The sequence below is a fragment of the Ambystoma mexicanum genome, chromosome 10 (genome assembly GCF_040938575.1).
Source record: "Ambystoma mexicanum isolate Mex_15411 chromosome 10, UKY_AmexF1_1, whole genome shotgun sequence".
Lineage (NCBI taxonomy): Eukaryota > Metazoa > Chordata > Amphibia > Caudata > Ambystomatidae > Ambystoma > Ambystoma mexicanum.
The window spans coordinates 1,106,754,882-1,106,781,722 of NC_090932.1; the positions used below are offsets into that span (position 1 = coordinate 1,106,754,882).

A 26,841-nucleotide genomic window follows, 5' to 3' on the forward strand; every position below is an offset into this window, starting at 1 on the left:
AACATGTATGCATATCCTATGCACACAAACACTATAAAAAAAAGCAAAAAGACACTGTGCCTCGGCATTCACAAACTATCCCATCACTGCTTCTCTCTAATCCATCCTGTGTTGTGCCTGCCCTTCCCTTCACCCACAAAACCCTACTGGCCATCGTAGATTCCCATATCTCATCTATCCTCCCAAGTAATTCTTCCCTTCCCCACCCTCTGCCACTACTATTACACTGCGACTCTGGAATGGCTAGAATATCTGTAATAAAACTACCTTCGAAACTGATCACTTTCATTCTCATGACCCTCCTCTGGCTGCCTGAGACATCAGAGACTTGGATCACTCTGACTGACGTTGGAACCCCTGCTGTTCTAGACAGTGGTTATGCTACCTTTTTACACATATCTCTTTCAAAAGAAGCAAGAAGTGATCCTAATGATCCACAAAGTTGTTCCCCCAATTCCATCCATCCCCTGTATTTTTTCCAGTCTCCTTTGAATTCACTGCCACTGAACTCCTCCTACCTACCCTTCTCCCCCTTCTTCTAGTGTGTTTGCCCCCACACTCTCACAGCTCCTTCTCAGATCTGGACCTCACTTTGATTTAATTTCCACGGAAGCTCCAATAGCTCTTTAGGAAAACCTCAACCTCCTCTGACAGCTGACCACTCTCTTGCTTCACTTCACAATCTACCCACTCATGCCAATACCTTATGTTCCTCTGTCTCCTTCACACTCCCAAAATCTAACTGACTATTTGCCCCTCCCCTCCAGACCACTTCATCCTGCGTTTCAGCATTGCTGTGCTTCTGCTCACACTCCCCCTTCTGTGCCTGACACATTCAAGAGAACATTTAAACTGGACTCCCTAGACTACTACTTAGCCAAAGTCTGATCCTCCCTCTTCTCTCTAGCTCCTCGGTATGCCTCTTCCAGGGATCGAAATTGGGATGTGGTATCCAGCATAACCAGTTAAGCAGGAGCTACGTCTTGGGAACCAGGCGCTAGTACAGAGTGCACAGTAAATCTAACTGTGCAAGATGCAAACTCTAACTTTTCATCAATTTCATGTTATCCAACATGCTCTAAATGTCCCTTAAGTGTGTTCTTTATATAAGTTCCCAAAAATAGATAGTTAAAATCACATTGCTAGATGTGTATGGCACCACCACTTGCCCCAGGAGTCAAAAGCAGCTCCTGGTAGCTGTTGGTTTCAAGCTAACCAGACTCCCCTAGGCTATAACCAGGAGCTAAATATTTCCCAGCGCCTGCCAATTTCGAACCCTGCTCTTCTATAAAACAGACCATTTATGAATTTAACATAGCTCCCCACTCCTTCTTTGACCAGTCCTATCCCTCTCATAATGTAATCCTTGCTTCACCTCACTTCAGCACTGGATCTGTCCTCTGATCCATCTCCTCAAAACAGAAATGCAGCTCCACCTCCGTAAGTGGCAGAACGACCAGACCTCTTGCCTTCTCCTTGCCCATAAGAATGCCCTCCTCTCGTTCGTAATGGCCCATTGGTACCCTACATTCTCAGACACACAAACCATCTCCTACTCCCTCTATGCTAACTACTTCGCCCACTACTTCTGTTCTAAAATTAAGCACATCTGACACTATCATAAATTCCTATCAATCCCCCCACCTGCATCTTTGTCCCCCGCTACCTATCTCTACTACCTCCTCCTCATGCCCTCCTACTTCCCCCTATAAATTGGTACTCATCCTTAGGACTGACAACCCCTCCGGGACCCCTGCTGACTGATTTTCCCTGTAAACAGTTAAGGAGTTTGCACCATTTATCTTCTCCTGCCTCTCTGCCTTCTTTAACCCATCTGTTTACCTTGGAAACGTCCTAGACTGCTTGAAGGCAGCGACTGTCCAACAAATCTCAAAGAAGCCCTTAGCAGACCCCAGTAACCTGCCAACTAACTACATGTCCCTTTCATGCCATACTATTTCCACGTATCCACACCCAACTTGTCCTTAACAGGATCTTCACCTAACGGGACACCAATGACCTCCATGGCCCTCTCCAAACAGGATTTTGCAACTATCACTTTAAGGAGTTGGCCCCAATTCACGTATCTAACTTTCAGACCTCTGTTCACCACTGAGCATCCCATATCATAATATTTATGCACCTATCGATCGCCTTTAATACAGTGGACTACAACTCTTTCCATATGGTCTATGGCATCCTTGGACTTTACGACACAAATCTTCATTGGGTGCCCCCCCAGCTTTCCCATGATCCCTTCATTATCCAGTGGAACTCGGACAACTCTAGTCCAACATCTTTTCTGGTTGATATCCTCCAAGGCTCTGTCGTTGGCCACCTACTATTCACCCTCTACATCTCTGCGTTCAAGTCAAAGGATCTCCACTTTTGGGCTATTGTACTACTTCTTTGTTGACATGAGAAGCGTCTTCTCCTTCGCTACTTTTAATTCTTACCTCACTACTCATATGTCTGCTTGTCTCTCTGTGGTCGGTCATTATGTGGCACTTTGCTGTTTTGCACTTTACCACTCCAAGACCAAAGTTTACTTTCTGTATCCAATACCTTGTTACCCTCAGTAAAAGCAGTCTGTGTACATCATTCTCTAAATGTGAACACCTTGTGCACTCTTGGTTATACCAGGAACAGCCTTAACTCAGTCATACATACTTCAGAAAAAATGAAAAATAAATCCTTTGGTAAAGACAAAGATGGCAGACGTGATATATAGTCTAAGGTTTTGTGCAATAATGATGATTAGGTGCCAAGAAACTGGTATTATCACAACTACATACATTCCCATACAAAGTTGCAAATGTTGTGAAATACAGATGTTAAAGGGACAATGACACTGGTATCATGCCAAATATGATACAATTTACTTTTTAAAACTGGTGTGTGCAGCCGTTTTTTATGAACTTTGATATTTCACCATGTGGGTAGGGCAAAAGCTTACCTAAAAAGAAGCAGACAGACTCTGAGAGGCTGCACAGAAGCATGCTGGGAGCCACAATTCCCAGGACTCTGCCAATATGCTCCTCTCGGCTTTCCTTGGGGTTCCTCTCGTGTCTCTGAAAGGCACAGCAAGGACAGTTAGATGTAGGAATAGCTGTTCTTATTCATTGCAGTTTTATTCCACTATCCTTCTTTACATGGAGTTTGGCATGGTTAAGAAAATGCTTCTTTCAATAATGGGCCTCAAACAATATTTTTCATTTTGAGGGTCTACCACTGCGGCCAATAAACAGCCTACTCCCCCAACCACACTGCCAAGCTCCAGTCTAAGTGGATCCCGACTGAATTGGATCATAATTGTTATTTTACAACGCGCTTAATGTCGGAGAGGTTTCTTAAGCGCAAAACCGGGATTCGAACCTGTTTTGCAATGAGTTGTCTTGCTTTCAAGACACACGTGTTGCCCCTGAGCTATCCTATGATTTGCGTGGCTGTGCGTCTATGTCTGCATGTTATGACTACGCATGTATGACTACGTTTGCATATGTACAATAACGTATATTTGTGATTTCACACAGAGGCGTCTCATTGTGGAGGAAATTCAGCCAGTTTCAGGGCTCATTTCCATCCTCGGAGAAGCAGCATCCCCTGTCTAACCCTACAGGCGTGGCAACGTGTTTCTCTTGCTAGACATGTATTGCACTAGTTTATATACGCGAGAGGTGCGCTTGCTTGTGTTCCAAGCACACACTGGCATGTAGTTTCAGTGTCTAGACACAGAGCAGCTGGGAAGAGCATGACTAATTCGCTATGAGGCCTATAGGACATTCATTTCCCCTTTTTTGATCATGTGCAGTAAAAATCAAAGGACCAGATAGAGGATGCCCCTTTGTTGTCTCCTAGATCCTGACTAATGTGTTTGGTGCAGCCAAATCAGGGCGTAGCGTGGGCATATAACAGCATTACATATTCTTCCATTTGGTGGGGATGGAGCTATGCTGTGGAATGTGATTCATGGAAGCTTTCGAGGCCATATAATGGCACTTTGTTTAACTGCACATTCAACCATTTTCTGCAGGAAGGCGACATTGGCATTGTAATTTCTGAGGGCAATCCGGAACTGGCATTAACATTTTCTAGGGGTATTATAGAAAAGGGCATGGCAGTGTGGAAGCTGGGATGTTAATTTTCTGTGGCCAATGTTCTAATCTTTACAGGGTAATGTTGGAACTAGCATACCAATCTTTAAAATTCTACGGCAAAAGCTTGGAGGCATACAGCAAATGGCATGGTTATTGTTTGGGGGTAATGTGGATACTTGTATGCCTCTATACGTGGTTACCATCAGGGGTGTTGCTAGGCCTGGAAAAGATCCGGGGCTAGGCTAATGTCTGGACTGTGGGGACTCAGGGCTAGCAAGCCTATTGGTTGTATACCCTGCGCTTCTATCTGGGGATGCAACCGAAAGACCCAGGGCTTTAGCCCCCTCAGCCCCCCCGCACCCCCAAGCAACGCCTCTGGTTACCATGTTAGTGATAATGGTCAAATGGCATGATTAAGGGGAATCTAAGATTACAGTTTTCAGAAGGATGTCGATAATCTGGAAATTGATATGAGAATGAGATTCACTGGGGCAATGGACAATGTGAAACGGTCTTATTGATTTTCTGTGGGAAGGATAGAAACTGCCACGACAAAGCAAGATACACTTGAGAAATGTGAAACTTTCATGGCGAAGATGAAACTGCATAGGCTGCCACTTTGACCTGAACATTGCATATTAGAGAGTGTTGTGCCATAGTAGAGCAACACCACTAGCAGGCTGCCACATTCGAGGATCATATTAGCCATACCCCATCATATTTGAGTATAAATCATATATATATTGGAAGTATCATGGAATATAGCTGCAGCACGCTAGCATATAATAGAAATTCGGGTTCTAATTGTCTTTTTATTCACTAGCACAAAACCATTGATACGCATTATATCTCCTGACAAAGTATCTCAAGTACGTGCTATCGTATGTCCTGCCACAGTATTAAAAACCAGAATCATTTTGACTGGTGTACAAATTGTAATTGCCATTTCATCCATGTAGGGTAGTGGCACACTGTCAAAGGCACTGTGTCAGTGGTGCGTCACAATTAATTGTTGGCTGTGGAGCTGCTGTTTCTAGTGGGCACATACGTCTTGGGTGGGTACATATGACTTACTCCTGCAGAGAAATGCTCATGTGCCTTATCGGAGAACTTCACATAGGCGATGAAGGGATGTGGACAGATGGGGTGTCAGACCTGCTTGCTTTGCTCACTCTGTGTAATTTGGAATGGGTTTCTCTGACCCCTCTCTTTGAAAGTTCACCAGCTGCTACTGCCCTCACCTGGTATTCCAGGACAAAGATGAAGATATTGTCTGCCCCCACCGCTAGCACCAGGAATGGAACAACCTCCACAATGATGAGCGAGGAAGGTATCCCCAAGTAGGAGTAGAACCCCATGGAGGAAAGCACGGCCCCCAGCACCACCAGAATTCCGCCCAGGCCCAACGTCACTTTCGACTCAACCTGCAAAAGGGAAAATATTTCAGAGAATCAGCATAACATCCCAAAATCCTTGACATGATAGGGTTCCCAACACAACTTGATCTGACTATTCAAAGGTATGGTCAGCAAATGGCCTGGGCTCCTTGGGTTCTTGCACCTGTGTTCCCACCATCTGTGCATCTTCTCTGCATGTGCACCAATCACCATAAGCTTCACCAGGACTTACATTTCCATTATTCGCTTGGCTACCCAAGAGTTTAAACTCTTGTACTTACCTCAGCACCTCTGCTCCACCATACTCCCTCCCCCATTCAAAGCTTTGTTGGGCCACAGGCGTTACCTCACTGCCACAAGTGCAGTTGGACATTGACCCTGGCACCTGGACCACCAACACCCACAGTTCGCCCCCGAACAATGCTCAATAGTATCCACTGCTGTCCTCCAACTCCCACTGCTGTATTTAGAAACCCAATCTAGCTTTATCTCTGTTGTGAGTGCTGCTATGTCCATTATAGTAATCCCAGCTTCACTTACCAACACACGGCTGCACTGGGTATACTCGCCCAGTGCCAAGGCAATGTAGAGGAAGATGACACCATAGCTGATGGCGAAGATGGGGATGTCTTCAATGGTGGTACGGCTGATCTCATCCTCCAGAGAGCGCTGCGGGAAGTAAAGGTGGTGTTCTTTTATTCAAGTATCAGACGCAAAACAACAACAAGAAAAGACAACAGCCAAACTAAAATAGGGACAACAAATTTGTGGTGGGTTCTAAAAAGGCAGATGGTGCAGGGTAGGGTCAGAATGAGTCACATATCGGGTCAGTGATTCCGGAAGCCCAAACGACTTTCACAGAGTAAATTACATACTAGGTTGGTGCCTCTCAAAGAGCGGGCGAGATGGTCGTACACCAAGTACAATTTCCCTTGTTCTGCCATGTCATGTCATGCTTCCCTCCTCCCCTTCACTTCTCCCTGACCAGTGCATGCTCCTTCCCCTCTGTCTCACCTCAGCCATGTATGCAAAGGTCAGATTGGCATTCTTGTTTTTTTGGTAGGCTTGCAGCACCTCCAGGAATCTCTGCTCCCACAACATGACGAGCTCGAAACGTGGGTCGGTGCGTGGAAAGTTATTCAAAGAGAAGGTGACGATGAGTGCCTCAGACTCTGAAAACTCTTTACCTGAGAAAGCGTGAGGGAAGAAAATTAGAATTGAGACTGTAAAAAGAGAGCATGACTACGGGGAGAGCGGGACGATGGTGAGTATGCAGCCCTTGGACTTTTCACCTGACGGGATAGGGAGGTTTTATCATGGGAGAATCCATCAAATTCGTTTTCAATGAATTTTTTTGAGCGAATTTTATTTGATCGAATATTGCCCCAAATATATATTTGGTGAAAAATTCGATCACAAAAAGTGTGTGGGTGGGTAGGTTTAGGGTAGTAACTAATGTGGAGGGTTATGGGGAGGGCTGCAGGGGGGTCATTCCCCCACATACATTTGCGTCCAAATTGACCAAAATAAAAATCGATGAAAATGGATTAGATGGATTGTTTTCGACCAAATTACATAGAACCAATGAGAGAATAAATGTAGAGAGTGAGAACTAAGCCTGCAAGGGGAGACGGTCATAATAAGGCGTGGGGGGTGATGAAAAATGTGAGCCATCGGGAGAACGATAGGGCTAAGTATTTTCATTACCGTTTATCTCAGTTGACCGTGACAGGTGAATGAAGGAGTATAGCAAGCAAGTGATATTAGGTCTTTGTACTTTGCAAACTCTGAATAATGCCAAGTTTAGAATTTCAGGGCCATTTTCCATAATGAGAGCCATGGAATGAATGGATAGATATCGGCATTAACTTCTGAATGCTTAACCTGAAGAGACCTTAAGAGCAGAAGTAGAAATCTGATTATATTTGAGAAGAAGATGTGAGGGCTTCAGGTTCTGAAAGTTTTACCTTTTCAAACCCAAGGGTAGACAGTGAGGTTATATTAGTACCTTGCGAACGCCTTACAGGAGGAAAGTAAGAGGCACAAAGTTGAAGAAAAGGGGCTCAAACCACACCTACGGTAAAATGTGAGGATGAGGACTTTTCACTATTCAGATCTCTAGTCAAAATTATATCATGAAACATTGCAACTTTAGAGACCAGACTGAGCGACTTGGAGCTTTTGGCTTTTTTGAACCAGTTTGATATTATTATGCTACAGGAAACTTGGCCGCTGCTCCTCCGGCTCTAACAAATGATCTGCTGCTTCATGTCACTGCTACTCTCAGCAAACGTGCAGGAAGCGTGGAGGATTGGTGACTTATATCTCTTTGCGGTTGGGTTGTGTTAGCATAACCAAGATCTCCTCAGATACTCTTTTGATTGCAGACATTACAATGTTTTCTGCTTAGAAATTGCGTCTTTTTAACTTTTGTAACGTAAGTGGAGGTAAGAACATGGTGGCCTTGCTTGAAGAGTTACTTAATGAGTTGGGAAAATGCTCACTGTGGCTAAATCTGAGAATAAGCTTTGCTACTGCATAAGTGGGGATTTCAGCCTAAAGATGGGTAATACATTGCGTGAGAGGGCTCTGCAGAATGAAGAAGATGAGGCACTGCATCTTCCTATTCCGGTTTTGACTGATCCAGCCTCTGATCAATTCGGCAGGGAATTCCTGTCAAGGCTATACGAGCTGGGTTTATGCCCTGTCAATGGAAGGTGTCGTTTGGATGTTATTGCTAGGTACACCTTTAGCAACTCTAAATTCTGCTCTATTATTTATTATGTCATTATAGATATATCTAGTTGGAACCTGATGTATGATTTCTGAAGTAATATGTTGATTAGAAAGTGACCATGAACCTTTGATTTTAACTATTAACTCTTTGTTGTTTTTGAGTTCCAAACAGTCCTGCTCAGAGAAACAAGAAGTTATTAATAGTAATATTTGTAAATCATTAATGTGGTCTACCACAGTAATTTGATGCAGAATTTCACTTATAAAGCCCTGCCTTGTCTGAAAGTATGCCTGAATCCCCTAACTGACCCAAGCAGGGTCTTGAGCGAATGGGGGCTTATAATGCAGATTGCATGCAATGCTTTTGTGGGACCTAAAAGGAAGTTAAGCATAGATACAAAATACAAAGGCTGGTTTGGACGAGAGTGCAGGGTTGCCCAAGAGTCATTTCTCGCAGCCCTGAAACGCCCAACTAAGTCCAGTAGGGAAGTTATTGAAACTAGGCTAATATAGCAAAATGCAATCACTAAGGGGAAAGCAGAATGGGCTGCGAGGTGGAAGGATTTGGCAACGGCTGCTCTCCTTGGTGATCTGAAGTTATATTAGAGAGTGATCACTGTAGGTCTAGGTGATAAATCATGTAAAGACAGAATGGTACCACTGGGATTTCGACATGAAGTTGGCATGAACATTTCTCCAGACTGTATAACCCTAAAGATCACATTAGAGTGATGGTATTAAAGATGCCCTCAAATGAAGCCACTGGGATAGCAGATAACTCTCGGGAAGATTATCATTTTAACTTCTCCATCAAGGATTTAGAAATGGCACTCAAAAATTCATCTAATGGGAAAGCTGCCGGGCCAGATAAGGTCCCTACACATTTTTTAAACATGAGTGAATCATTTGGCTACTCTTATTCACGAGGGTATGTAACACCATTTTTTGGAATAAGGTCATCCCTCGTAGTTGGAATCAGTCCATTGTTTTTCCAATTTTTAAGAAAGGGAACACAGCAGACCCAACCTGTTACTGTCCTATCTCTTTAACTGATTCAACAGTAAAGTGATTTGGCCGGGATTTTTACGGGAAAATCATGGACTTGGTAGAGGAGAATGCTATCCTGTCAGATGTACAATATGGCTTCCATAAGGGCTTGGAGACGACTGATCAGATTTTGAATGTGTCCCTTATTTTGGCAAAGCATGTTCATGGTTATGGGGTCGCCATTTATGTAGCATTTATGGATTTAAGCACAGCGTTTGACTGTGTAAATCCTGCGAAATTGTGGACATATCTGAAATCTCTAGGTATGCTGCGTCCTTTATTGGACATGTTGGTAGCCATGCACAAAGACCCGTCTGTAAGAGTATGTGTTAATACCTCAGGAGAGTTAACGGACAATATAAATTTAACTTGTGGCATCAGACAGGGATGTGTGCTGGCTCCATTGCTTTTTAGTTTGTACATTAATTCATTATCTGTTGCCTTATACGATCTGCCAAGTGATGTCCCTAAGTTAGCAGGCAGGCGTTTTCCACTATTAATGTATGCTGACGATACAGTTCTTATTGCAAAAAACTGGAAGGTCCCTTCAGCAATTGATAAATTGCTTTTGTAATTATATGTCTGCAAGAGGTTTGAAAATTATTGCAGCAAAATGTAAAGTAATGCATATTGGGGCCAACAAAAGTAAAACAAAAACCATACTGGCTTAAGGATCCACTTTGCAATGGGTCCTTTCTTTCACTTACTTGGGCGTCAAACTTTTGAAAGGTTTGAAATGGCACCAGAATATTGAAGCTCAGGCCGGTAAATGTGCCCACATTAATGGCACAGCATGGGTAGGCTCCCAGTAGAATATGCATTTCATATTTATAGAGTAAAGGCTGTGCGGGTGGCCATGTATGGTGCAGCAGCCTTGGGGCATCAGTACCCTTGTCTATACAAAGGAAAGAGAATCAATTTCTCAGAAGATTTATGGGGGTAAATCAGGGTTTCCCTGGTTATATAATCCACCAAGAAGGCAGTGCGATGTTTGTTTCAGGCCTTATCCAACATTCGCGCAGGCAGCAAGGTTTTATGGGGAAGCGTAGTCTTCACAAGCCGAGCACCGAGGTCTAAGGCAGTCTCAGCCAGCCGAGCACTGAGTTCCCAGGCAAGTCAGAGGGTTGATTGCATATGGAGATGCAAGACTCAAGCACCAATCCCAAACGAAGACAGGAGAAAGCAAGTGAAGGTGAGATGAGCAGAGTCCTCTGCCAAACTATATTCGCACTTCAGCCTCACTTCCACGATCGTGTACTCATGCACGCAGGCAGCGAAGCAGCTAGGCACTGGCAGACCCATATGGGACTGCTCAGCCAACAGCTAAGAACCTACGGCGCCCAAGAGTAACAGACTCAGGGGAGGCCCTGGGGAAGGGGAGGGTTTAAGGTGCTTGGAAGCCATTCCAACCTCAAAATGCAGGGGGGATAGGGGTGGAAAGAGAACATGGAAAACAAGGTAAAAAACAAAGGTCAACAAAGGAAGTTGGGGGAGGAAGACGATGGTATGGTGGCACAGGAGGGTTGCCAAAGAACCAGCTGGGGGGAAGGGATAACGGAAGCGAAGGATAATACAGAGGGGGAGGTGGGGGGACGGAAAAGGGGCTCGAGGGGTGACAAGAGGGAACCGGGGGGTGCAAGGTCCAAGTGGGTGAAGGGGGGGCAATCGCAAGGCTGGGAGCGAAGAGACGGGGGTACTTGGGGAAACAGAGAGAATGCCACATCGAGGTCAGCGGGGGCGGGAGTATGGGGGAGCGTGGATCACAGGGAACTGCAAGTGGAGGAAAAGGGGGGGCGGACGTAAGAGAATTGAACTCGAAGGGAGGGAGGAGCGAGCCGGGGGGATGGAGGGGAAGGACTAGGGATATATACAGAACAAGGGGAGGACACCTTGGGTAAGATCAATGAGGAGGGCCTAGGGTGAGGGAACTGGGAGGAAGGAAACATAGGCGAAGCGCAGCCCTCTGGGACAGTAAGGCGAAATGGGGAGTACTTTGGGCAGAAGCTGATGGTAGAAGGGGTAGGGTAAGGGAACCTAACACCCTCAGAGTCAGCCCAAAAGGGGACGGGAGCACCGAGCAGAGTAGAAAGGTGAGTTGGCCCAAAAAGGGACGGGAGCACAGAGCAGAGTAGAAATGTGTACTGTGATATTTGGACACTGGAAAGGTTGTGTCTGTGAGTTAGAAACTGTGATATTTGGACACCGGAAAAGTTGTGTCTGTGAGTTAGAAACTGTAATATTTGGGGACCGGAAAGGTTGTGTCTGTAAGTTAGAAACCGTGACATTTGGGCACCTGAAAAGTTAAGCAATGAATGGCCATGGGTAGAGAGAAACTGGTAGTGAGGGCCAATCAGAAGCGTCCACCGGACGCGGACGGCGGGGGGGTACGGGGGAGGTATACCTAAGAAGCCCGACTAGGCGTAGAAGAACCTGTGGTGTGGTGGATACACGGATCGCCTGTAAGATAACTCCTTGACTTTATGCAAATAAAGCTGCTGTGGCAATTATGATTTCCAACTTTAAAATTGTGTTTTGTTTGTTATTTCCAAGAATGCATCACTGTGGGTGGGAGGGGGCATGAATGCGGCAGGCAGAATAAGGGTAAGGTGTGGGAGGAGGGGGAGGCGCGGCAATGGGTTGCCCCCGCTAAGGCACCAATACCAAACAAAAGACAGTTGAAAGCAAGTGAGGGCGAGACAAGCAGAGTCCTCTGCCAAACTGTATTCTCATTTCAGCCTCACTTCCACACGACTCACATATGTTTGTAAACCAAAGGCTTTATGGAGTCTTGTTGAACTTTGTCAATTGTTCTCTACACTATTTGGGTTGAAGTGTTATTGTAGTAGTGGCTACCCTCGAGTGAACATTCATTTTATTCAGTAGCAAAACAACGAAGGACTCAAACAATAGCACCAGAGGACATCAGACCAATTAGTGAAAGGTTTAAGCTAATTTTTCTGTGTTTGTAATGGCTCAGTGCCATTATTTCGGCGACCAGTCTATCTGCAGTCTTTTTAACGGTGAACAAGTAGTGGTTTGAATGTTTCTTTTCTATTCTAAGTATTCTATTTTTTTAAGACAAATTAAAAATGCACTTTTTAAATGGTTACTTTGGCACTGATATGAAGACATACCAATGCACTGGCTCTCATGTCACTGTTTGGAATACTTAACAAATCTAAGTTGTTATTTGAAGATACCAATGTATGAATTATATCTCAGACGGGCTGGCAAAGTTGTCAAAATTCACCTTCTAACAGTCTGTTCCACCCTCCTAGTAGGAACTTGGTGTAGCTGTATTTGTAAATTTAGCTGTTTCTCAGTGGGTGGTGAATATCACTCTCCTCTTCCTAACACATATCTGCCAAAAAACACATAATGTAAACCTGCGTAAAAAGTTACACTTTCTGTCCACAGATGACGAAGGACAGGAGGCATGACACAAATATAAAATCAAAAATACGGTCCCTCAAAAATCCATGATGAGAAATGGACCTCTGATCGAAAACAGGGCAAGGCACTTAAATAAATAATAATGGGTTAAAACAATATTACTTGAGAGCAGAGAGTCCTATCTCTAGCTAAAACAAACCTCTTTATACCATTTACCTTTTAAGGGCATACACAGACGTTTTAATCAGCCAAATGTGTGACTAGGTACTGCAGATCAAATTATTGAATTACATTGTTTTTAGAAGTTTAGTGCATTTTCTTCGTACCAGAACGAAAGAAAATTAATTAACACTAATCGCTAACATGTGCAAATGCTCGTGCTGCCATTCCTCCCTCCGCACATGGGTTTTGATAGCTTTACGGAAACTGCCTTGGTGAGTTAGGTATAATTTTATAGAAACCTGTGGGCAGAAAACCTGAGCGTATAGATTGGAGTCAGTTGGTGTAATTCTACATATGAAGTGGGATACATTTGTTGGCCTTGCACTGCGACTAGCCTAAAGGCAGGTTGCGCTGAACTGGAAGAGCACCTACTCACCAACCTAACAAGTCTGGTACAAAATGTGCACAAATGAAATGGAAGACAGTTCTATGTCACCCAGTACCTTAGGTCCAGATTACCGGAGGGCTAAGAGCCGCCACTGACTGACAAACCCGGGATGATGAGGGTATTTATAATCATATACTAAATTATCAATGCCTTGATGAATAAACCATGCTAATATTCAATATGATTTGAAGTGTTCTTTCAACTTGCGATGATGTCTTTGTTCATTGGAATTGTATTGTTGTAAAATATCATAATTATCAATAAACAGAGTTCATAAAAGATAAGGGGTTCGGTATTTCTTTCCATATCCACTTCTAAATTGAATATATTAACCTAAATTAGGAGTGACATCTGACAACAAAACACCTAAAGTAATTAATGTAATAGAATCTACAGACCACAGAAACTTGCAAAAAATATAATTAAGCTTTTTAATACAAGGTACAAACAGGTGCACAAACAACAGCAGCCAAATAGCTACTTCGGTGTTTCTTTTCAACAATGTTACTATTTAAACAAAGTCATTCAATACAATATACTTTAAATAAAAGGTAATATTATTGTTAACAGTGACCAATCAACAATCTTGTTGATTTGTGTTCAGTTCAAAAAAACATATTTCTCATAGAAGCAAAACATTTTTTACATACAATGCAGTCAAGAGAACAAAACATGTAGGTATCTGTATGCCATATTCCATGAACATATGATACATTGGGCCTCATTACGACCCAGGCGTTAAGGGTTAACGCCGTCGTTAACCCTTAACGCCTATTCCGATTTTAACGGCTGCTTTTAGCAGCCGTTAAAATCCATGGCACTAACCTGCCATGATGCTAATTACGCCACCGTAATTTACGGTGGCGTAATTAGCGCCTTCCCCACTCCCATTATGCCCTATGGGGCAAAAATGGGAATGGGGAAGGGAAAATGGGAAATGGGGATTTACCGCCCCACTCACCTTGGAATGGGGCGGTAAATCCACCATCCACCATGGTGTAAACATAGTTTACACCATGGTGGTAAAGTTGGCGCAATTAGCGCCTGGGTTGTAATGACCCCCATTATATTACATCAAATGACAACATAGGTATTTCAATCAATTTAAATCTGTTGAATGCAAATTAACATCAAATATTCTGATATCTGGACAAGAAAGTGTTGTTGTTGTGCCTTCTGTCTCATACTACGCGTTTAAAGTATATTGTATTGAATGACTTTTTTTAAATAGTAACATTGCTGAAATGACACACCAAAGTAGCTATTTGGCTGCTGTTGTTTGTGCACCTGTTTGTACCTTGAATTTCCTCAAGGTACCATCCCTTGTCTTTCATTAATTTGAATCTAGTAGCATAGATTCTAAAAGGTAGCACTATTGAGTTTACATACATCTATTGTGAACTATACACCTTGATTAAATTCCATTCAATATTTTAGCGTGCACCTCTAAAACCAATTTGTTTTCTTAAATTACTTTTAATCAGGACACATTTTAAAGTGACCAGTGACCTTGAGAAAGAGCTTTCTAATTTATCTGGAGCGAAGAAAATCATTTGGTCAATTCCTGCTTTGTTAATCTCTTCCTCGGGTATGGAGTTCAGATATTTCCCATGCCTCTTCCCTTCTATTATAAGAGTTTGGTTTAGTTCGCTTCAGAATGTTCTCTTTATTTTGGCATGCCATCCAAGTTGATTAATTATCCAATCTGTGGTGTATGTAAAAGTAATCAAGAGCAATGTTATCTTCAAAGAATGTCTGATCCGTGAGCTCAACCTGAGGTGACATTTAAACATATTACAATGAAGAAGCAATTCCCCAAGCTAAAGTTGGCAGGACCTTTTTACTTATTCTTTCTTGAACTATTTTGGGGCAGGGACTCTTAATAGCAAATAGGCATCCACCCACTCCTGGGGTCTGTGAATGCCCAGGTAAAAAGGGAAAGAGACTATTGATTTTGTAATGTATTAGCCATTTATACTGTGCCAGTTACCACTGTAGTGGTTTTGAGTCACTGAGCCTTGTTTTGAGGATATATATTGTGCTCACAGCTGGTGTTTTCAAACCAGGGTCTCTGGGGCAGAATGAAGTAAGGGGGATGATTTGTATAGGAACTGAGGGGCAAAAAAAGACACTGTTGGAACTACTTGGTTTGGGAGGCCAGGACTAGTCTGGGAAGTGTTTATTTCAGCTTGAATACATATTAACCCGATTTTTCTGATTGGAGTCAGTGGTAATGTAGAGGTAAATGGCCGAGGTGTAGATACACATAGGGTGTTGCTCTATTGAAAATCGTAGTACGTTACAGTACTTTTTGGAGGCTGAGTGGTTTCATGATGGGCTTGAGATGTGCACAAGCAATCCTATCTTTAGAGAAAGACAGGTCAATTTAGGTATGCTTAAACTTCCCAATGTAACCCCCAGCTGCTGGGATTTTCCAAGGTTTATGCTGTCTAGTACTTTAGTGCCATGATGTGTCTGTATAAGAAAGGGGAAGGCTGGGCAACTGAAGGAAGGTATGTCCGTGTAGGGGAACTAGCGAACCAAGTGCCTGCTCTGCTTGCAACACTCTAGTTAAGGTCAATCTCAATGTTTAGGTTCCTCCCTATGAGCTAATTGGTGATTGGGTCGATGCTGGTCGGAAACCTGAGACAGTGGCTTGTTTTCGTGCTCTGCCTGTTAGGAGGAATACAAAACTTGCAACTGAGAGTGGTGTGCTTCCCACAACACTGCAAGAATTTAGGATTAGGCAAAACCGTGCTGCTCCTGAGACCTGGGAGGTAAAAATGTGGGCACTATTGGAAATGAATACCTATCTAGACTAATGCCATGCAAAGATGCAGTCATATTTCACACATAAACGCTTGCTGTAATATAGAAGGAATAAACACAAGCAACAGGTTTAACGGACATAGAATACAAACACAAAACAACCACAATGCATAAAACAACCACAATTCATTGATCAGCATACACAGAACAAAAGTACTAGGAGAAATTGGAACATGAACGACTGTTGATATATTCTGGGGAGACCTGCAAAACATGATCCCGAATCTATTGTTATGAATAAATAAGGAGAAACATACTATCATTGGGTGTAGGTCAACCAAATTCATAAAAAAGGAAACATTTTGAACTGCGAAAAATGTTTTTATGAAAGCGAATACTTAAAGAAATAATTTTGTTAAATTATGAAAGAATAAAAAAAATTGTGAATTAAAAACAAAAGGTTGTACCCAGTAAAAGGGCATACACTTGCAGTGAAAGCAAAAAGAAAACATATTGAAAAAATGACATAATAAAATTCATCATCAAAGCTTTTTTTCGACTTAAGTCATAAAAGTGCAGTATAAAAGCAATAAATAGTTTTAAAATCACATAAGAAATTTCAAAACCCAGACTGTTACAGCATCACACGCAAAACTAATATGATAATGAAATATAAATGCATTGTAAACTTGATTGTAAACAAATTCTGAGCAGAAATCACAAAATGTTCCACAGGTTCTATGCTCACAATCAGTTAATGAACAAAATCCATATCATACTAAACCCTTGTATTACAGGATCCGAAATACCTGAACAAGGAGACACTATGAAGCAATAGCAATCAACACTGCCCATTAGTGACTTAGCCCTTATGATACCATTTGCATCAAAGGAACGTGAAGACTGCAAGTAAGAAATCATCAGTCAATAGCAATTTACAAAAACAAAAGGCATGCTCCAGATTTACAATGTTATACTTTCTTAAGCAGGGAATCAGGTTTCCCTGGTGGATATCACTATAAGGTGTGAAAAGAAAAGACAGTGTTGCACTGTTTCTTTAGCCAATTTGCATGGTGGGTAAGTATCAGATTTTTCAGGGAGCCAGCATGTAGGAATGAACATACAGGAAGAATTCCCAATCTCACCTTTAATAGAAGACTTTGAGTAATATGATCTCTAGTCAGTTCCAGATACTATTCAATCCCAATGCGAGATTTCAAAAGTTGGTCATTAGAAAGCAGGGTACACCTTGAGTTAGTTGTTAAAGAAACGGAAGAGGATTGCTCAGCTTATTGCTCCCTTAATATGGTTCGAGAGTCACTCTTCTTATATCTGGGATTGGCTCAGTATTGTGGGAGGCCAATGGTACTGCAGTTCATTATCAAATGCTTGAACCACACTAACCCAGATGAAACCGCCTCTTAAGACATTCTGTAATGCCCCTTTATAAGGCTTTAATTCTGGTGTGGTCCATCATTTTATGTGGTATAATACTGTTCTAGATTTAAGAAAACAATAGTGGTCCAATCCAGCTCTGGATTAAGTGCAAGATTAGGGGCAGATGAGGGCAATGTTGCAGATTTTCTTAAAACATTTTCTTTCATTTTATGTAAGCAATTTGGTATTTGAATGGCCACAACTCTTGGCGCCATACATTGATGCTTAACAGGTCTGGGACTTGTAGATTTTCAGAAGTTGAACTATTGATCTACTCCTATGATAACGGACAATCTTCAAGATCCTAGACGATTTTGTATTTTTGTACTTTTTTATGTGTTTCATCCAGAGATCGTTCTTCATAAAGTGTATGCCCAAATAATCAAAGTAATTTACTATTTCCAGATCAAAGTGCAGATCATAAACTTAGACTTCGAATAATTAATTCTATTGTTGACACCAAGCAGGTATCAACCACAAACAAAGCATCTTTTTGCAGGAGAGCCATTTAGTACCAGAATGTGCCATTTTAAAGCAGCCAACCTTGTAGCTAGATTGTTAGCGAATAAGCAAAAGAAGGCAGGAGCCAAAACACATCCCTGTTTTATGCCCTTTACTGGTGGGGAAAATGCAGTTTGTTCTCCACCTATTCCACATCTTGCAGTGGCAGAGTTACCAGTGGTGAAGAGAAGCTCAAAGGCACAGAGTAAAGGGTCGGATAGTCTTAGTTTCCTCAGAGTGTCCCATAATATATCTCTAACAATAATAATCTTCATTTAAAGAGTTTGCCTTCACAAAATGTACACAATAGTCTTTATAAAAGCAATTCAATTTATATAAATGACCACACTACAATATGTAAATCCACAAAAGAAAATATAAAATCAGTTTATAACCAATATTCTAACCATATCAACTTGAATCTTTCTTTTCTATTCTTTGAATTTCGTGCTCTGTCAATGTAAATTGCAAGTGCAAAAGCCATTTATTTACTGGCTGCAGATAACAAATATACAGAAGAAACATGAAAATTATACATTCCCAAAGCACGTAATGAGAATCATGTGAATCTAAGGCAGGGGTCTGAAACGGCTTCCAGATGTTTTGGACTGTAACTTCCATTAGTCTTTGCTAGCATAGTCAGTGGTGAGGAATCATGGGAGTTGCCGTCCAACACATTTGTGGAGATGCCTGTTGCAGATCTCTGTTGTAAAAGATTAATACAGAAGAGCAAAATAGGTTGCGAGAGACCCTACTCAACTCATGTCATGCTTTTTTGGTTGTTTGCAAAGTGTATATTATATTCCATTGCAGCATCAAAGCACTGAGACGAAAGACGGGGGACGCGGACAGAGGATTGGAGGGGTGAGGAGAATGAAGGGGACAACGTAATGGTATGTACATTGTGTTTATAGCAAGGTTCCTCCTTTTAGAGGTGTTTCATACCTCAAATAAGGGAGAGTGATGGGGAGGCGATGTGATGTAGATGGAAGAAAGAAGAGAGGTCGAGGTAGAAGAAATCTAGGGAAGACAGTGAAAGGGAAAAATCACTGTCGGTGACAACCTAGTTAAAGCAGTCATATTAAAGCAGTTCAGGGTGCACGCTCCCCCTTTGCTCACGCAAGCCCATTTTATGTTGTGGTATCTTATTTTAAAGGCTCTTTGTATAGTGCTTGCATCATTTCGAATCCTCTGCAAAGCGCTAAAAGACATTTGGACAGAAAGGATAGGGAGTGAAACAACCCCTTCTTTATGTTGTTTTCATTATTAGTGAGTCCATTATTATGGTTACACACGAGTGTTTGCATGCAAGAGGAAGAAGAGATGTTAGACAGGATGCGGCCCCTAACCCAATGAAATACAAATGCACATGTCACATTGGCACACACAAGCATTCACTCTGTCAGATACACAGATACATGCAACTAGTCTCACTAACACATAACCACACTCATTCAAACTGAAAACTCACCCCCCACAGGCGCACACTAGAAACTCACCCCCCACAGCCGCACACACACTCATTCTTTCACACCAGGCACATCCACTTCCCATGCTGTGATGTCTTATTACGACAATGTCCTCTCTTTAGCCCGGGGCTCCAAGCTGGATATAGAAAGCAACAGGCAGTGCAGCTCCCATCGCACTCAGCCATCAACTGCAGTATCAGACCAACCTGCCAGGGGGCACCGCTAGCCAAGGTCAACTTGGATTTAAACCCCCTCTCCCCCTGGCCAGCTCCTTCCTCCACAAGAGATGGTGGATGTTGTAGAGTGATTAAGGGTAGCCCTCCTTAAACCGAGAATGACCTTAAAGGATGAGGAAGACGAACCCGGCATGGGGATGAGGGAGGATGAGGACGGGCTACTAGGGTCCGGGAAGAAGTATGTTGAAGGACAATAAAGACAGACGTATTACAAGCTTTCTCCATGCCTATTGTTTACCAAGGTGTGCGCCCGCCGATAGAGGGTTGATGTTTCCCTGTTGCTGGTTTCATGACTCAAGTGTGAGCGTCACAACAACTGTATATGAAGAACAAAGGAATCCATGAGAGAGAAGAGGGGATAAACCGAAATAAGCTGGCCACAGTGTGCACCCTGAGACAGAGTAGGTAATCCACCACCCAGCAGATCATTTCGATCCGTACAAGGATAGATGGCATAGATGGCAGTCCGCTGGCGATGAAGGAGAAACAGAACCATGCGAGAGAAAAGGGGATAATATAAATAAGCCAGACACATTACAAGCTGGCTTCATGCCTATTATTTACCGAGGTGTACGCCTGCCGATAGAGGGTTTATGTGTCCCTCTTACTGGCACCTAGGGGTGGGGATGATCTTTGGGGCATTGTGGCTTCCAACAGGTCCAAATTAAACATGTTGCAAAGAGTCTTCTTGCTAAGCTGGGTGGGGGACTTGTTGTGTGACTATCCAAGGAGGAGACCTGTATAAACCCATTGGGGTTAGAATCTTCCTTGCCGAACAGTCCTTCTCCCCTATTGGATCTTCTTGTGATTTTTGACAAGATGTTAGATTCTGGGCTGGCAACTCCATGTAATCAGACCCAGATAGTTCCTCCCCATTCTCCAGTCTCTGTATTTTTGGATTCCGTCAGACTTAAGTGCAAAGAGAGTAGAGCAAGAAGAAATGCAAATAGGATGCCAAGAAAAACAGCTAGAAAATATATTGGCATAAGACTTCCTTGAAATCTTTACGTAATTACCCTTGGAAGGTGATATTATAGATTACAATGCCCTAAATTCCATCGATGAGCAAGGGGGCGTGAAAGTGGTTGAACATAAGGGTACGGTCCCCACCATGAATGCGCAGGTAAGTGGTATTGACTTGCTAGGGGGGCTCAAGCTCTTAAGCCTCATTGGTTACTACGCTGAATGGAATTCATGGTGAAACTATGACTTTACCCTGCTCTTCTTCTTATAAGAGTGCTGGGACAGTTCAAAGTAAATTGACTTCCTTTTTTACATCGGTTGGGAAATCTAACAATAAGGAATTACATCGGTTGGGAAATCTAACAATAAGGGAGTGTTGCTGCCAATGGTGGCTCATGAGGTGTTAGGTTGCGTGATTCCAACTGCTGTACCTATACCGTTTCCTGTGAGAGCTTAAGGGATTATCACTGGCCCCACACTGTCAGACACAAACCAGACGGCACCCTTATTAGTTAGTTCACTTAAACGGGATCAAATGCCAAGTATAGAGCTTTATACTTCAAAGTTTATGGGATGGGAGAGTGATGCACAAATGGAGTAGGTTGATTAAACCGTACTGGGTTGCTGGACTTGTTCAAATTAATCCCAGCACTTAGATCCTTGAACTTGGATGACATTGAGTGGGTCACCTTGTCCCGGATTAATAACAATCGTATGTACTGTGGTTTTCAATCTGAGATAATTGCTCATATCATTTCGGAACAGCAATGTAACTTGCAATCTTTGGCCATTGAGCTTTATTCTATTGATTCCTTGGAGGATGCCTATTCTTGCAACCAAGGATTTGCAGTTAGGCACCAAAGATTTGTCTTTAACTAATTCACTAGTGGCTCAAATCTCAGGTTTGACTAAGGAAGGACAGGATTGGTTGTGGGTTGAACCAGCATTTAAAACTTGTATGGCTATAAAACAGGGCCTGCCTCAGTCCTAGGCTTCATTCTATCACTATCTTGTCATGGAATGCCTGTAGACTAAATAATCTTAATAAATGGTTTTGGAATCCAGGTTCCTTGGACAAATGTCAGATTCGTATGTTCTAGGAAACAATGCCCATTTCCCATTTTCAACTTATAGGCTATGTGACCTTTACTTTTCCTGCCACACGAGCTGAATCAGGTCATCCAAGTGGGGAGATGGCAATAGCAATTGATATGAATTTAAAAATTGCAACTCAACTAATTTATTTATCGGATGGTCTTTTAGCCATATCTACAAAATCTTTGGAGGATAAATGGTTGATTATGTTAGTTAATTTGTACTGGAATCCGGTCAAATACAAACTGCAGGAATCTCTCCAAAATGTTTCAGAGTTAGTGGAGAGCTGAGTTCTCCAGCATGGGGTCTGGCATGGATTCACATGCTCATGAATATTCCCCGTCGTCAGGCTGGGAATCCTCGGTAAAGAAAAAACCAGTATCAGTTTCGTTTCTGATCTGTCTTTCGTAGTAATAACCAATCACTGGTCTCTGCGTCATACTGACCACAGCCAATGACTGCCCTCTACCTAAGCACCGCCTCTGGCAGCCATCTTCAGATTTTTACCGCACGTTCATGTGTTGGGATCCTCGTGCTATTGCTCTCGAGCGTTAGTGCTATTTTTCGCGCTTTTTTCACAAAAACACGATTCTTTCGGTCAAAAGAGCCTCAAGCTCCACCGATCCTACATCCGATCAACGGGGACCCGTGTCGGATTCGTCTGCGCCCCTCAAGGGTGAAGAGATGGCCCAGGAGAAGGGAAGCTCGACGCCCGGAAAGCTGTTCAGGGTCTGCCCTGGATGCCAGCTGCAGAACGTCTTTAAGGAGGACGAACACTCTTTCTGCCTTTACTGCCTTCATGAGGACAAGACGCACGTGGAGAAGGACTGTGCGTTTTGCGGCAACATGTCGGAACGGACCATGAAGGACCGCCATCAACGTCTCGCCAACTGGCTGGAGGGTAAGAGCCCGTCTGGCGAGAAGAAGAAGAAATCCGAGCGGTCTTCTAAGACCTTTGAGGGCGCCCCGGCGACGGGGGCCCAGCATAAGGCTAAGCACCGCGAGTCCGCTGGCACCGGGAGCGCCGAACGGTCGGGCTCTACGGGCGCCAGGCAGGGCGCACCCTCCCCGGCACCATCAACCACGAGCCAACGCTCTGGGTCGGGTAAGAGGAAGGCCGAGCACCCGGCGAAACTCCTGGAGAGGCCCCGGTCGAGCTCTAAGACAGAGGAGGAGCGTGGCAGTGCCCCCTCCCTCAAGGATAAGGCGGTGAGCGCACCTAAGGTGGTGAAGGCCTTGATCCATCCGACCAAGCCCTCTATCGAAACGGTCGCGGCGGCCCTGGCTCAGCCTGTGGAGGCTGCGCCAGTGGTGGCGACCTCGGGGCCCAGAATCTCCCTGCCTCCTCGGAGGGAGTCTTCTTTTGTGCCCATCGATAGGACCCCCGTGAAACCCTCCGTGGGGAAGAAGAAGGGGGGGCAGGGCGTCGTCGTAGATTCGGCCTCAACCTCAGAAGAGGAGCTGATCGAGGTCTTAAGCCACGGCCTAGGCGTGGAAGAAGGCCAGCCCGTCGGAATGGACCCCGACGCAGGTGACGACGACGACGACATCGTCGAGGATACCGACGGGGCCCCTGCTCGCCCGTCGGATTCCCCTCTGCTAGCGCCGCAAGACAACTCGGCGGCCATTTTGTTGGCCATACAGTCCTTATGCTCCGAGATAAGGACGAGACTACCGTTACCGACGGAGGAACCTCTCCCGTCGGGGGATCCAGAACAGGGACCTTCTGGTGTTCCCCCTACCAAGAAAAGAAGGATCCATCCACCACCTCCTTTTCAACCGTCGCGCCCCGCCCAGCCCTCCTCCCCGTCCACCCGAGGGGATGATACGGGGACTGACACGGCAGCGACGGGTACGGACGACGAGGCATACGACGAGGATATTCCGTCGTCGCCTCCCGCCAGGGCTTCTCCGCCCGACGAGATCGGATCTTTCCACTCCATGATCTCCAGGGCTTCCGAGCTTTTCCAACTCTGCCCTGAGGAGAAGAAAAAGGAAGGCTTCCTTTATCAGCGGCGCGAGGCCAAGAGGAAGACGGTCCTCGCAGTGCCTCTGTTGGACGACATTTGGGATGAGGGCCTTTCCCTCCTCAAGAACCCTTCCACGACGCCAGCTAGAAGAGACCGGTACGAGAAAAAGTACCGGGTCCCGGACACGGCCCCCCTGTGCCTCCGGGCGCAGCCTACCCCGGATTCCGTCGTCTCCGCGGCAGCCAGGAAGAAAGCGGGGGGGGGGTGCGGCCTCCACATCGACTTCCCCGCCGGACGGCGAGGGAAAGAAATTGGATGCTATGGGACGTAGAGTCATCTCGTCGGCAGCGACGACGATTAAAGCGGCCAACGCCTTGGCTATCGTGGCTCGCTACGACAGGGAGCTCTGGTACAAGATAGCTCCCCTGCTGGATTTTCTGCCGGACGACAAGAGGGCGGAGGCCCTGGAGATCCTGCAGGAAGGTGAGGTGGCCTCGGACCACGCCATCACCGTGGCGACGGACATCGCCGACACTGGGTTCCGCCAGCTGGGCAACGGCGTTTGCCTTCGACGTCGTGGATGGCTCAAAGCTACGGACTTCCGGCAGGACGTCCAGACCAGAGTCCTGGACATGCCCTTCGACGGGAACAACCTGTTTGGGAAGACAGTGGACGATTCCCTTCAGGCCATCAAGGCGGATACTGAGACGGCCCGGGCCCTCGGAGTTCTGCAGCAACGTCGGACGCCCTTTCGGAGCAGCGGAGGCAAGGGCGCCTCCAGAGGTTCCGGCGGCGGTTTCGCTTCCTACCGTCAAGCGGCCCGCTCGTCGTCGCAAGAGGCCTACAGAGGACGAGGCAAGTCTAGCGGACCCCGCCGTCGTCGCCCAGGAGGTCAAGGCGGCAAGGCCGCGTCCAAGCAGGATTGAACCGGCTGTGGGGTCGGGCCCCCACCGGAGCACCCCGGTGGGAGGCCGGCTGGCGGGCTTCGTCAGCGTGTGGGAGTCCATCTCCACCGACCGTTGGGTGCTGGACGCCCTGGCCCGGGGCCACGCGCTCGAGTTTCAAAGAAGGTGCCCGCGCGTCCCCCCCGTGGCCAGGAAAGAACTTCACGTCCCTCAACTTCTCCTGGAGGTAAAGGCGATGCTCAGGAAGGGCGCCATCGAAATCGTCCCAAAGAGGCTTCGGGGCTCCGGAGTTTACTCGAGATACTTCCTCGTGAGGAAGAAGACGGGAGGATGGCGCCCCATCCTAGACCTCCGACGTCTGAACAAGTTCATCAAGGCGCAGAAGTTCCGGATGGTCACCCTCCAGCGCGTCCTGGGCCAGCTGGAGGAAGGGGATTTCCTATCGTCGTTGGATTTGGAGGATGCCTACTTCCACGTTCCCATCCTAAAGGGGCACCGAAAATTCCTCAGGTTCGTGGTCCAAGGGCGTCATTACCAGTTCAGAGCCCTCCCCTTCGGACTACGGTCGGCACCCAGGGTATTCACCAAGTGCCTCGCACCGGTGGCGGCGCAGCTGCGCCGCGAGGGGATCCACGTCTACCCCTACCTGGACGACTGGCTCATCCGCGCCAAGACGAGGGAGCTCGCCGTGGTTCACACGGCAAGGACCGTCCAACTCCTCACGGACCTGGGATTCTCCGTGAACTACGCCAAATCCCACCTGGTGCCCGCGCAAGTCGCACTGTTTCTGGGAGCGAGGCTCGACACAGTGTCCCTTCTGGCCTCCCCGTCGGAGGAGAGGACCAGGACCATCTTGGGCAAGGTGCAACGGATGTTGGTGGCCGACGCGGCCAAAGTGAGGTCCATCAAGTCCCTCCTCGGGATGATGTCTTCCTGCATCTACCTCATTCCCATGTGCAGGCTCCGGATGCGCCCGTTGCAAGAATTCCTGGATGCGCGCTGGATCCAGACGACGGGCAGCTTCGAGGAAAGGATCAAGCTCGACGAGAACTTCCGACGAGCGATACGGTGGTGGGGCACCCGCGCGCATCTGACGGCGGGCATGGACTTCCAGACCCCAGCCCACCAGGAGACTGTGACTACGGATGCCTCCCTGGAAGGGTGGGGAGCGCACACCGAAAATCTGCACGCAAAGGGACTCTGGCTCCCGACGGAGAAGTCCCTGCATATCAACGTCCTGGAGCTCCGTGCAGTGTTTTGGGCCCTCAGGTCTTTCCTTCCGTCCCTCAAGGGCAAGGTGGTGAGGATCTTCACCGACAACACCACCACCATGTTTTACATCAGGAAACAGGGCGGAACCAGGTCCCCAGCGCTGTCCAAGGAGGCGCAGGACCTGTGGCATTGGGCCGTCGCCCAAAGGATTTTTCTGGTGCCGTTTCATCTGGCAGGGATAAAAAACACCATCGCCGACTCACTCAGCAGGGAGCTGCGCTCGTGCCACGAGTGGGAACTACGGCAGGATCTGGTGGATCGCCTCTTCCGACGGTGGGGCACACCCCAGATCGACCTGTTCGCGACGGCGACGAACACCAAGTGCCGGAGGTTCGCCAGCAGGTTTCCCCAGACGAGGAGCATGGGCGATGCTTTCTCGTTCCCCTGGGAGGGCCTGTTCCTCTACGCGTTCCCTCCCTTGCCTCTGCTAATCCGGCTAGTCAACCTGCTCAAGAGGTCACGGTGCAGGATGATCCTCGTCGCACCCTCGTGGCCGAGGCAGATATGGTTCCCGGACCTTCTGGACTTGTCAGCGTCCCCGCCGATCAAGCTGCCGGCGGACGCGGATCTACTCTCCAGGGAAGGAGGCGCCATCCTCCACCACGACCCGAAGTCGCTGAACTTGCAGGCCTGGCTCCTGCAGCGCTAGAGTTTGGAGGATACGACATACCGGCCGACTGCAGAGAGGTTCTTGCAAAGGCCAGGGCGTCCTCGACTCTTAAATGCTACGGACACAAATGGAAGAGGTTCTCTGTCTGGTGCCACGCACAGAAGATTAACCCTCTACGGATTACGGCTCCCCAAGTACTGCCGTACCTGCTGACGCTGGCCAAAGCTGGCCTGGCACACGCGTCCATCAAGATTCATCTTGCTGCGATCTCCCGATACACCAGAACCACGGGGCGGACGTCCTTGTGGTCTCATCGCCTGGTGAAAGAGTTCAT

General features: G+C 45.9%; 1 protein-coding gene across 1 annotated transcript in view; it reads right to left on the reverse strand.

Annotated features, from left to right (window-relative positions):
* Positions 1-26,841, reverse strand: part of NPC1L1 (NPC1 like intracellular cholesterol transporter 1) — a 311,377-nt gene that overhangs the window by 257,951 nt on the left and 26,585 nt on the right. The window contains exons 4-7 of the mRNA XM_069618961.1: positions 6,509-6,681; positions 6,035-6,163; positions 5,339-5,521; positions 2,957-3,071 (exon numbers count right to left, since the gene is read on the reverse strand). Of these exons, the coding sequence (XP_069475062.1) occupies positions 2,957-3,071; positions 5,339-5,521; positions 6,035-6,163; positions 6,509-6,681 (600 nt within the window). The remainder of the gene's footprint in view (positions 1-2,956; positions 3,072-5,338; positions 5,522-6,034; positions 6,164-6,508; positions 6,682-26,841) is intronic.